The 14,010-nt window shown below is 45.0% G+C and overlaps 1 protein-coding gene across 4 annotated transcripts in view; it reads left to right on the forward strand.

The window, feature by feature from the left end:
• The first annotated feature begins 1,186 nt into the window (after nt 1-1,186).
• CBFB (core-binding factor subunit beta) overlaps nt 1,187-14,010 on the forward strand; it is a 29,964-nt gene continuing 17,140 nt past the window's right edge. For 3 of the 4 annotated variants that reach the window (XM_083163747.1, XM_083163746.1, XM_083163748.1), the window contains exons 1-3: nt 1,187-1,393; nt 6,166-6,252; nt 6,936-7,052. In XM_083163747.1, coding sequence (XP_083019873.1) covers nt 1,316-1,393; nt 6,166-6,252; nt 6,936-7,052 — 282 coding nt within the window. In that variant the 5' untranslated portion in view covers nt 1,187-1,315. The remainder of the gene's footprint in view (nt 1,394-6,165; nt 6,253-6,935; nt 7,053-14,010) is intronic. The other variant, XM_083163745.1, reaches the window with a different exon arrangement.

A 14,010-nucleotide genomic window follows, 5' to 3' on the forward strand; every position in this document is an offset into this window, starting at 1 on the left:
AAGTATTTATAATATAATCAACTTCAGACCTAATTTTTTTTAAATTAATACATATTTTTTATTAAATGAAAAACCTGCATTTAACAATGCGCTACTTATGGGCTACTTATGCGCTACTTATGGGCCAGTGCTCTGGACTTGCCCCCCAGGCTAAACTTTGCCAGCCAGCCAATGGATGTAATGTTGATATCTTTAACGCTATCGGCGGTGCCACGAAGATCCTCAGATTTGACTGCATGTTCAGACTAGGGATGGCGATCGTTGCCATTGCCATCAATGGTTGCCATCGATAGCAATTTTGCAACTGCCCATCGATAGTGCTTAACTATGCAAATGACCATAAATATCTTTACATATCGATGGTCATCCATTGTATTTGATTGATTGGCCTGTGGGCCAATCAAAACACGGGGCGGGGCTTCGCGGGTGTCAGGGGCGGGGCTATGCTCCGTGTCCCGGCACTTTGGGGGAAAAAAAACATTGTTTTGCTATTACATCGATGGAGGGAAACCATCTGGTTCTCCCCCATCGATAGCAAAAGTATTCGACATCGGCCATGAACCATCGATGAGTTCAAATCATTGATGGTCAATGGCCATCCCTAGTTCAGACGTTTATCGTTAACTATCCATGGGAGTGCGCATCGTTACCGATATACTGGGTGCACAGAGAGTGGGAAATTTACCAAGATGGGAGTTCTATAATCACAGGGGATGTTGCTATGGGCAACCAATCAGATACTATCTATTATCTTCTAGGGAGCTAAATAAATAAGTAGATTCTGATTGGTTTCCCATAGCAACATCCCCTTTGAAATACGACTCCCATCTTAGTACATTTCCCCCAGAATGTAATAAACGATAATACCGTTATCGTGCGTATCGTTCATTAAAATCAGCTAGTGTGTAGTGTACCAGCTTGTTCGAGGCTCTGATTTCAGCTCGGGGAAGCCCCAGAGTACTATGATGGCCCCACCTGTGTTCAGGTCCAGCGTGTGACACAATGCTCTGAGTAGAAGGGGGTCGCTGCATTTTGTTGTGACCCAAATACAACGCCACGAGACAGCCAGCGGCTGGTGCCTCACTCGCGCTGTGACGGTTATCCTTGGTGTGAGTGACGTCACAAAGCACAGCTGAGGGCTGTGGGCGGGGCCAGTGAGCGATGAGTTGGGACGTGAGTGGGTGGGCGTGGCTATAAACTGTCCAGGAAAGGGGCGGGGCTTAGGACCAGCAGCGGCCACCGGGCGGGAGACACCCCAGAGCGCCGTGACCCGGGGGTGACAGGAAGGCTGTGCGGTGACCCGGCCGGTGACAACATGCCGCGGGTGGTTCCAGATCAGAGAAGCAAGTTTGAGAATGAGGAGTTCTTCCGGAAACTGAGCCGCGAGTGTGAGGTGAGAGCCGGGGGGAGCAACTCCGGCCCGGGGGGTGAGGTAGTGGAGGATGGTGAAAGCACCGGGAATTTGGGGACGGGGAGAGACCCTCCCTCCTGGTAGGGAGGGGGCAGGGGTGATCCAGATGTGGCTGAGGCTTCCAGGTGTTCCCCCGTCCTAGTCATAGGAGGATGGGGCTGGGGGGAGGATAGCAGGGCCTGAGTATATTGGGGCGGGGCGGGGCGGGGGGGGGGAGTGAGTGATGGGGGTGCTGAGTGCACTGGGGAAAGTGAGTGATGACTAAGTTTATGGGGTAAGGGAGCATAAGAATATAAAAAAGGTGAGTGTATTGGGGAGGGTGAGTGATAGGAGGGCCTGAGTGTTTTGGGGAGGGTGAGTGATGGGAGGGTGAGTGTATTTAGGGTGACCTTAGTGTATTGGGGAGGGTGAGTAATGGGAGATCTGTGTGTACTGGGGAAGAGTGAGTAATGGGAGATGTGGTTGTACTGGGGAGAGTGCGTAATGGGGGGGGGGGTGGGTACTGGGGAAGAGTGAGTGATGGGGGGGGGCTGTGTACTGGGGAAGAGTGAGTGACGGGGGGGGGGCTGTGTACTGAGGAAGAGTGAGTGATGGGGGGGGCTGTGTACTGGGGAAGAGTGAGTAATGGGGGGTGCTGTGTACTGGGGAAGAGTGAGTGATGGGGGGGGGCTGTGTACTGGGGAAGAGTGAGTGATGGGGGGGGTCTGTGTAATGGGGAAGAGAGTGATGTGGGGGTCTGTGTGTACTGGAGAGAGTTTGTGATGGTGTAAATGCGTATTGGGGATAGTGTTGTGGGGGGGGGGGCTTTGTTTTAGGGAAAGCAATGAGGGGGCTGTGCACTGAAAGCAGTCCATGTTGCTGAGATTGATGAGTATTACGTACATTGGAGTGGTTTCTGTGTTTTGGGAATGGTAAATGGAGGGGAGACTGAATATGGGGACAGGTAGTGGAAGGGGAGATTGAATGAGGAACGTTTACGATGGGATATGAAATTTTATAAACCAGAATGAATAAAAAGTTGTGGCTGCAGCCCGAGATTGCACGATCACAACCTACACAATGCACCAAAACAATGGCTGGCCCAATCCAGCTCCCCACACTATACTGAAAAAACTCAAAGTGAACTAAAGCTCTGAGCAGCATGGGATTGGACGGCTGGGTACTGTGGTTTATTTTCACTTCTGCACTACAGAGCAGTGCATGCTGGACACTGGCACCAGTAACGTGGCTCCTGCCCAGATTCAGCCCAGTGGGCTCTGGGACTCGCCTGACCGTAAGTGGCCACATAGAAAATCCTCTACTGCTGGTTTCATGTGTAATAAATTGCTTTGGGTGTTTCATCTGTTTAATAAAACTGCAAATGTAATAAAAACTATGAGGCTGATTTGTATAGTATGAGGCTGTGGTTCAGTAGGAAAATGCCCATAGCAGGAAATTATCTTTAAGGAAACCTTTATAAAGTACATTCTATACAATGGTAAGTAGATGCTGATTGGTTGCTATGGCAACTTCACTGGTCCATAACCCCTCTGTGACAAAATATCCAGTATTCCAGAGACCTTCATTTTTGGTCAAAGCGGATGCGTGTTGTGCACAGAAATCAAAGTAGCACTGACCCGAGTGCCTTACTCATTTTACACGGCCTGGTCAAATATCTCCGCTAATGAGACCTGATAATATAGGGGTTATTCAGACCTGATCAGTTCTAATTTGCAGATAGGTGCCGCCTCACCTAAGGGGGGGATTCAATGTAGGAATCCTGGGCCCTTTCTGTTGGCTCGCCTGCAACTCGTCTGGCGGAATTTAATGTTCCGCCTGTTGAGTGTCGGAGAAAACGGCCACGGATTGTCAAGAAACAGCCGTGAACTGGACAATCCTCGGCCGTTTCCGACCAAAAAGATTTGGCTTGTCTTAAAGTTGGATCTTTTTAGTTGAACTCCGCCTTCAATGCTGTCAGGAACGCAGTGGAAATAGCGGCCCACATTGAATAATCCCCTTAGTGAGATCTCACCCTGTGCAAGGCTGCGAATGGCTTCAGAAAATATCGCAGGTTGACGATGAGCAGCAAATCCATTTGCAACTTGCCGTCAAATGATTATTCCAGTTTATGCGGTCTGTGTGAAACAGAGGACTTGCTTATAAGGGGTGATAGAAACAGGCCAGAACTGACGTCGCATACATCCTCCCTAAAAAACTCCTGGGCGCTCCTTGACACTCTTAAGAAAACAATAGATAAATAAATATGAATCTCTGGGCTATTGACATTTTTTTTTATAACAGGACTAACATGGATGGTACATAAATACAGTAATAAGTAGGCGTAAATAATGAATATGTTTAATTTACACTGTAAACACAACAATTAATTGAATTTTAGATTAAAGTATACATTGATAGTGTTCATTCTAGCACCCGCCATCTTTTAAAACCCATGCAGTTCCTCTTCCCTGCCTGGGGTGTCGTTGTCTGCTGGAGTGCTTCTAGAACAGTGTGGTCTGTATATCAGCACTGATATGCAAACCAGACCTGTGCTAGAAACACCACAGCAGACAGCGACACCCCAGGCAGGGAAGAGGAACTGCATGGGTTTTCAAAGGTGGCGGGTGCTAGAATGAACACTACATTGAATTGAGGCACATATAAAAAAAAAGAAGTAATAAAGGAGGTGATTTAGATACTCCACTACCTTAATTGTCCAGTAGTACATACTGTGATTTTCAAATGCTAGTGCAAAAGCAATGTCCCCATTCATGTATAATGCAAATGTCAGTGTGGATAAGGCAGATATCAATAGGGCTACAGGGGTTAAAAAATATGCTGCAGGAAGGCCCACTCAAAAAACTTCTTTGTGAGAGGTAAACTCTCACAAAGGAGAGTTTACCTCTCCTTGGGCCAGATGCTCTAAGCTTCAAAAGTGATAAAATGGAGAGTGATAAACAGCCAGCCAATCAGCTCCTACCTGACATGCCACAGGCTGTGTTTGAAAAATGTCAGACAGGAGCTGATTAGCTGGCTATTTATCACTCGCTGCTGCAGGGGCTGCCGGATGGGGTCCCAACAGTTGGGATCCCGACTGTTAAAACACTGACGGCCGGGTTCCCGACGGCCGTCAGCTATTTTCCCTCGTGGGGGTCCACGACCCCCATAGAGGGAGAATAGAATAGGTGGCGAGCGTAGCTCGCCACCGTGCCCGCAGCGTGGCGAGCGCAGCGAGCCCGCAAGGGGCTTTGTTGCGCTGGCCACGCTGTCTGAGACCAGGCAGTCGGGATAATGACTGTCGGGATCCCGACTGTCTGTGAATCAAACCACACACGCTGCAGGCGGAGGGGCGCTGCTGCTGAAGCTTGCAGCTGCAGTAAGTGCATCTCTCTCTACCTTCCTCCGATGGCCATATAACCCATAGTTCCCTTCTGCGTCTGGCTTGTCCACAGGGGTGGTTAGCAGGTCCACTATAAAAGTCCCTTGATGCCTTTTTCTCCACATGGAGCTTTATTAAAGAGGGCCGGTGAACACCCACAAATGGCGGCTTCCTCTAGAACAACTTGCGAATGGCCAAAAATAAAAAGCTGGATTTAATTGCTGATTGGCCTCGCGCATGCAAACTACGAGCCATATGCGTTTGATTATCGCCCAGCCTGCAAATTTGCAAGCCACTAGTCAGGTCTGAATAACCCCCATAGTAGTGACACGAAAATGGTTACTGTGGTCTGCTTAGTATGTGTGTAAGTAGGAACATGCCTGTTAAAATTTATAAATCCATCTTATTTCTGTGTCACATGTAAGCGCTCATATACGTTATATAATATATATATATATATATATATATATATATATATATATATATATATATATATATATATATATATATATATATTTTTTTGTTACCCATGTTGTTGCCATTTAATATATTGAAACTGTTGGGTTACAAAAAAACAAATATACTTGGGACACCTGACCAGTTGGATTATTACCTTAAGATTGGAAGGTTTTATGAAATCTTAGTTTCAGTTTATTAGCAGTACAGTATTCTCTTTATTGTAGCTACTCGTTGGTCTTTTAGGAACTTAGCCGAACACGTCTTAAATAGTGTGTGTATATGTGTGTATATATATATATATATATATATATATATATATATATATCTGTGTATGTATGTATGTATGCTGATCTAGTGTTCATTCTAGCACCCGCCAACTTTGAAAGCCCATGCAGTTCCTCTTCCCTGCCTGGGGTGTTGCTGTCTGCTGTGCGGTTTCTAGCACAGGTCTGGTTTGCATATCAGTGTTTATATACAGACCACACTGTGGTAGAAGCACTGCAGCAGGCAACGACACCCCAGGCAGGGATGAGGAACTGCATGGGCTTCAAAGTTGGCGGGTGCTAGAATGAACACTACTGATCTGTCTATGTGTGTATACTGATCTGTGTATGTATGTGTGCTGGAAAGAGGGGGGGGGGGGGGGGACTGGACTGCACACCATATTTTTAAACATAATGAGAAGTGCTACCAAGTTAAGGCTTCTAGTACCATACTGGAAAAGAGAACAATACTGATGCACACTCTAGGTGCTAAGAGCACTGATAGTAAAAATAATCTTACAATTAACATGGAGTATAATTGAAGTTCTTAGCACACATTTGCGCAAATATGTGGGCCCATCCACCGCGTCCAGGTGAACTTCATTAGATGGGTCCCTAACATTTCTAATACTAACACATTGCTGATCTGTTTGCCTTTTGTTATTTCCTTACAGATCAAGTACACAGGGTTCCGTGACCGACCGCATGAAGAGCGCCAGGCACGTTTTCAGAATGCCTGTAGGGATGGCCGATCTGAAATAGTAAGTTATCATTACAGGTACCTATACACATTCAAGGGGTATTTAAAGAACACACAACTCAACAAGATTGTTTCTAGGGACATAAAATCTGCCTGAGAAGTTGTAGGGCTCAGTACAATTACAGGCGGTGTTCTTACTCCATGAGTTTGTGCTGCTATATTTGTACTTACGGAACCAGTGGGGCATGGCCAGATGTATGAAGCAGTGATAATGGAGGAGGAGTGGCCCATGGCAACCAATCAGCTGCTCTGTATAACTGTATATTATGCAAATTATAGATGTTTCTTCAGTGCTGATTGGTTGCCACGGGCCACTGCTCCTCTGGCTCACCCTCTCCCTTATCACCGCTTTGTGCATCTACCCCTCAGTACGGAGTCATTGTGATAAATGTGTGCTCCATCTTTTGGCGATCCATGTTCTTGGAGCTGACAATGGGGCCGTTATCATGTAAGTGGCCATGTAGGTGAAGTATAGCTTGAAATGGCCACTGATGAAGCCTGGCCTTGCTGTTTCCATTATTGCTAATTGAAATCTACCGCCTAGATTAGAGTTCATGTTGCTTCTGAAAACTTGGACTCTTTAACGTAACCCCCAATATCTTATACGGGATAAGGCATTGGGACTTGCTGTCAGTACTAATACAGAAGCGCGCTGACTTACTGTCTGTTGATTTTCTATTTGAGGCATTCGTGGCCACCGGAACCAATTTGTCGCTGCAGTTTTTCCCAGCCAGTTGGCAAGGAGAGCCACGTCAGGCACCCACCCGTGATTACGTGGACTTTGAGAGAGAGTCTGGAAAGGTAAGAAGTGGGGCATTAATGAGATGCGTGGTGTCGTGTATGTGTCACGGACATAAAAGATGGCTGCTTTGATACCGTCTTTGTGCAAATATATGATAAATAGTTATCATTCCATCATAGTGACAGAATAATACACAGGTTCTCAAACTCGGGCTTCAGGACCCCACACAGTGCATGTTTTGCAGGTCTCCTCAAAGAATCAAGTAAGGGGGGGGGGGGTACGGTTTAACCTTCCCCTCTCCAGTTTCGACTCTCCCCTCTCTCTCTTTATCCCCCCATGCTGTCCCAGTGCACATAACCTGTTACAGGGGGGAACCTGGCCTGGGGCAGGCAGAATCTATACAGGAGGGAACCTGGCCTGGGGCAGGATCTATGCAGAGTGGCATGATCTGGGTGGGGCAAATATCTCCTGCTAGTCAGTCGCTGCTGGGGGAGATCCTGAAATATGTCGGGCAGCAGCGGCCCTTGTAGCGCGGTAAGTCTTAGTAGCCAGTGACAGGGTGGCATATGAGGGCTGGTAGTGGCCGCAGCAAGGGAGGAGAATGACAGCAGCAGCGCACGATGCCCCCGGGCTACTAACACCGGTTGTGCACAGGGCGCTCAATACAGACTCCGGCGGCAGATGCCCGCTCCCAGGAAACAAGCCACGGCAGGTTCCGAATCTCCCGCAATCGGCGTCACTTCCCCACTGTGCATTGCTGACATCTGTCTGTACCAGAGTGATGCTGCCAGTGCCCTGCATCCATTGCCACAGATAACTGTCCCTACTTTATGGGCACCCTTCTGCAACCTGATCCCTTTCTCTGCTGCATACATTGTTCCCTGATCATTATCCCCACATTCTGGGCACCAGCCTTGCCCCCTGTGGGCACCTTCCATCTAGTCACCTATTGGCCGGTGCATGGCACACAGATTACAGCCAGGGATGGGACATTCTCCAGCGGTGTGGCAGGCATTGTCTCTCCCCACCGCCAATGCCCGATCTGACGAGCTGCCTAGGATTACCGGACTGCGCTTCTCTTCCCTGCAGAGCACCTTCCTTCCAGCGGGGTGAGCACTTCCTCTGCTGCTCGGCCGCCCCGCTGCCAGTGCCCGCGCTTCCTACGGCACCTATTGGCATTCACTCCACACCGCCGTCCGGGGCAGCCAGGACAGTCAGGGACGCCACATCTCCGCCACTCATGTGTTTTGTGCCACATAACAGACAGAGTATGGCAGGAAGGCACTATGACATATCACCCCCATGATTAAACCTGTACCCATGATGGGCACCCTTGTTTGAAAAGAATTAGTCTTCCCCTTTCAATTGATGCTGCCTACATCTATATTTTATTGCGATATTGGGGAGCTCAGGCAGAACAGAAACCTCCCATGGAGCAGAAGGGCAATGCCACCCTGCCCTATGGAGAAATAGGAGAGGGCACTGGGTATGTTCCATCTATCTCATACTGGCACAAACAAGCGGGTTCATATTTGAAAGAGAGAATTCTTTAGTAGTTATTGGGTGATCACAAGATAATGATTGAAAGATACACAAACAAATATACATGTGAGACGCATACAACACCCAGATCGCCTCCATGTTTTTTCCACTCATTTTTTAGGTTGGTTGATTAGTATAAAAAAAAACCGATATGCCTTTTGTTGGGCTACCATAATAATCTCACACGTTGTGAATGCAGTTACTTTATGACGGCAAAAAACAACTTAAAAGTACGAAAACGTTTTTCTAAATATGGGAGGGGCTTTATCGATTCGCTGTCCAATGATCTAAAGTCGCAAATCCACAAATGCTTCCATTCCACCCAGTGGTACGAGACCCGTGTCCTCACTGGACCCAACCCGATAGACTTCCCAACAAATACGGCCACTTTTTGAATGGTGATATGGCTTGGGTCGTGTCTGCCCTCAGTGTTGGAATTTTATGCTTATTCAATGTTAAATGTGGTCCTATATGTATGTTTAAAAAAAATGTGGTACTTGTGTAATATATGGGCGCCCGATTTTGTCATTGTATTGCATTGCATCGCATCGCATTGCATTGCATGCAATATAGTGGCATACAATTCATGCAATGCGATTTTTCATTGTAAAGACCCAATTTTTAATTGTATAGTCAGCCATGGGTGATTTCATACCCCCACTATCCATCTACGCATGGAGTTGATTTTATATAGTGTGGCGAGCGGACGCAGAATACATGTACACGCGTCGGGCTCGGTGGTTCGCTGTGCTCGCCACACTATATAAAATCAACTCCATGCGTAGTTGGATATTGGGGGTATGAAATCACCCATGGCTGACTATACAATTAAAAATTGGGTCTTTAACAATGAAAAATTGCATCGCATCGCATTGCATCACATTGCATCGCATGCCTTAAGTAGTTGCATGCAATGAAAAAATCGGGCGCCCAGATAATACACAAGTTCCCAAAAATTTTCATAAGAATGTCATTTTCATAAGATTCACTGTGATTGTAAACTATGCCAGAAATATGCTTAATCCTTAATAAAAAAAAATGTTTTTCCAAAAAAAAAAAAAAAAATTTTAAAGTGCAGATTTTATAAAACCTCTGCATGAAATCTATTTTTTTGTTCTGCTTTGGAAAGGTGGATTACTGCCAAAGCAAATATCGTACAGCATTTCTTTGTCTATAATTTCTTTTTATTAAAACCACATTTGCTATTAGTTCACTTTGTTGCAATTTCAAGGAGAAAAAAAAACACTTATGGGTCAAATTTTATTTTGTGTGTTAGAAGAAGCAAATAAATGAGTGCTGGGAATACGGTGTCTTCAGGATGAAAACAAGGTGTACAGTAGCCTGGGTACTGCATAGATAAAGTGACATTTATGGTAGTATGGGACAAATGCAGACATAAAGGTGGGCTCAGAACACGAGCGATAAATCAGCACTGTCAGCAGTGAATTGGCGTTACGTTCCCTTACGCATTCTGTTGCCAGAAATGTTTAGTACTGTAGAGAAGAGATTATTTTCACTTTATTGTGCAGCTTTGGTTTTGCCACTAATGCCGCTTTCGCACAGAAAGCCAAATTACAGGGTGAAGCCGTTCTAGCCGGGAATTGGCTGAATAAAACGGGTTATTTTTCTGTATGAAAGACCCGGGAATTTACCAGGGTCGAGGACCAGGGATTAATGATCTGGGTTGACCCTTTCACACAGAAAAGGGAGACCAATTTTTTTTTTTTATTCAAGCATAGAAACTGCTGTAGCCTTTAGTTGGGTTAAATACATAAGTGTAACTGTATATTAACTGTCATAAACGTCCTTTTCTTGCCTCCATGGTATGTTTGCCCTAAGCTGTGTCTGCCACTTGGTGATTGCAGGGCAGTTGCATTGATCTGACACAGCATTGAGACGCAGTTCCCCATTATGTTGATCTGATTCTGACATTTAGGAGATAACCGTGACCAGTGATCTGCTGAGGAAATGACTACATACAGCATGTTAAATATCCCTGACCGGCAATCATGTTTTGGTTTAAATTGGTGAACAGAGGATTTCCAAGATCTCCCCCACCAATCCCCATGCCTCTACAGAGCAGGGAAATGCCCCAATGGCTGCCTAATATATAGTCCCTATTAGCGGCCAAATTGGTATCTTAAGACCTGGTGACAGCGAGGTCCACAATGAATAGTGGCCTTAACACGGACTATAGGAGAATGGGGCATTACTAGATTTGTATATTTATTTAAACACTCTGGGGTAGATGTATGGAGGAGTGAGCCACAGGAGAACTGTCCCATGGCAACCAATCAGCTGCTCTGTATAATTTTATATTATACAAATTATAGATGTTACTTCAGTGCTGATTGGTTGATATGGGCCACTCCTCATCCCTTATCACTGCTTCATACATCTACCCCTGAGTGTATCACAATCCCATCAAAAACTCTCTAATACCCCTTTTACACCAAAACGCCGGGTCACACCCGGGTTTTTGGACCCAGCTTCAACCCGGGTGCGATTCGCCGTTAGTTACCTTTTTACACTGGCGTTTCTTACCTTTTCCACACACAAACACCCCCCGGCGGAGGCGGTTCCTGAGCCACCGCTTGGAGATGGCATCATCTCCAAGGGCCGGGGACCGCCGCACTGGGGGCAAGCCCAGCACCGAGGTAAGCTGCTGGGCTGCCCCCAGCCCCCGTCCATGAGGTGAATTGATGCTGCACACAGGCATACATTCACCTCCTCCCTGCCTCCACTGCTGTCTGCACAGTACAACAGACAGCAGCGGAGGCTGTGTGCCCTGTGTATGCCCCCCGTCCAACCTGCGGTCCGGAGGTTGGGCTTCCCTCATTGATGTAAACGGCGGCTGAGTCAGATGACCCGGTGTACCCGTTTACACTGCCCTCTACCCAGGTCCTGCCCGTGTTTTACCCTGGTCATGACCTGGGTAGAAGTCCCGTGTAAGGGACACGGGTTAACCCAGGGCTGGGCAACACCGGCCCTCCAGATGTTAGTGAACTACACATCCCAGCATGCCTTGCATCAGTTTCAGCATGGCCACATTGCAAAACTAATGCAAAGCATCCTGGGATGTGTAGTTCACTAACATCTGGAGGGCCGGTGTTGCCCAGCCCTGGGTTAACCCCATTTAAACCACCGCTGACCAGGTTCCAAGAGAGATAGATAGATAGATATATATATATATCTATATATCTATATATATATATATATATATATATATATATATATATATATAGATATATATATATATATATATAGATATATAGATATATATATCTATATATATATATCTATATATATATATCTATATATACAGGTCGAGTATCCCGTATCCGAATTATTCCGAAATACGGACATTCCAGAAAGTGACAAAAAAAATTTTTTTTGCTAAAAACTCACTGGGGACATATGTAACAGCATCACTGGGGACATGATATGTAACTGGCACTATATATGTGCAAGACAATGATTGCTTGGCATTCAAATTCAGTGCTGAGATAGTACACACATTTTGTTTCACGTTTTGAAACCTTGTTTTTTTAACAATTAAAATATGTTTGTGTGTATTTTATGTGGTAATAAAATATATTTGTGTGTATATTATGTGTTTATACAGCATAAATGCAAGATACTTCAAAATACATCATTGAAATATTAAAATATTCAGAAATACGGAATAATCCGTTATCCAAAATTCTCCTGGTCCCGAGCATTTTGGATACGGGATACTCAACCTGTATATGTATATGTGTGTATATATATATATATATATATATATATATATATATATATATATATATATATATATATATATATATATATATATATATTAGACAATGTGTCAGTTACTGTTCTGTACATACTGTATGAAAGCAAACGGTTTCTGGTGCTTGTAATAATGACATAAGAAGGAAGAGGACTGAAAAGAGAACTGTACTTTTCTGCTTTGAAACCTTTGCTGTTTCGTCTACGGGCAGTTCATGTAGTCGCTCCGAGACAGATGTTGTGTTAGAATTCATGTACGGTACAGTACGATGCCACATGAATTAATCACACATCTGAGTAATAGGACACAGTGGCTATATTTAGCGTACGCTACCGCCTGAAGAATACCATGATGGACAAGTCACTGCTTATCAATTATTCACAATATAAAATTGTACATTTATATTTTTAAAGTAGGATTTTTTTTTTTTAAATGACTGTTTAGTAACCCAGCTGATCCCAGACACCGCAGTTCTGTATGTGAATATCGGAGTCTTTCTTGGGTGATCGGCAAATCAGTCAGAGCCTGTAGTCCTAATTATTGTGTTGCAAGGCGGCATTCACAACCTACTCTACACGAGGCTCAATATGTTCATTTTGTTGGATTTATCTCCTGACATATTATTTGGTGGTAGTGGAGTGTTTTTTTTTAACTAAACTTTATAATTAGAGTAGAGGGGCGCTCCATTGTGCATGTAAACGATATATTTATTTGGAGAAACAAAACTCCTTCAAGACAATAAAAGCAGATGCTCGTACCAATATAAAAATCACTGTGGGCTGGTTACCACATGATATAGATATAAAATACCCAGGCAAGCTGCTCCAACCGCCACTCCACAGACATCTGATTTACAGGAACAACACGCTGGCCGTTGGCCGCGGCAACACGTTTGCGCTGGCCGGACTTAGAAGGGCAGGGAAGACGCAGGCAGAAGACAGCGCCCGGACACAGTCGGTACGGGTATCACTGACCACGCCCTAACGCGTTTCGTCAGAGGACGTGGTTCAATGACTACCTAAGAATAATTTGATTTGATAATTTAATGTGAAAATTTAACTGGTGAAAAAAATGGGTGCAATAATGGACCAGTCTTGTCATTGTATTCATACAGGAGCACGAATATAGGTATACTAGTTAAAAGCTAGTCAAAACGACGGCTTAGTCCCTATCTGCTCCTACCTCCAATCTCTGTCTTCACAGCTCCCTCTCTCCATATCCACCAAGTTTGACACAGATCATTTTGGTTTCACCTTATGTTAACCAATTTGGTCTGTCAAGTGGCCTCTAATAGGTGAGGAGGATTTAGGATATATATATATATATATATATATATATATATATATATATATATATATATATATATAGTCTATGTACTTTGTTTGCTGCCTGACGAAGGATAAATCCGAAAGCTTGCACTTCTGGCGTTGACTTGATTCCTTGCTGCTAAAACCGATGGGTGCCGCCCTTATGGACTGATCTGTATGAATATTTGGGGCTTGTGCACTGCGGTAGCTGTGAATACTTTACCCATTAGGAGGGTGCCGGCTAATTGGACATATATATATATATATATATATGTGTTCATTCTAGCACCCACCATCTTTGAATACCCATGCAGTTCCTATTCCCTGGCTGGGGTGTCGCTGTCTGCTGTGGCGTTTCCAGCACAGGTCTGGTTTGCAGATCAGTGCTGATAT

Source organism: Crinia signifera, chromosome 11 (assembly GCF_055691185.1).
Source record: "Crinia signifera chromosome 11, ASM5569118v1, whole genome shotgun sequence".
Lineage (NCBI taxonomy): Eukaryota > Metazoa > Chordata > Amphibia > Anura > Myobatrachidae > Crinia > Crinia signifera.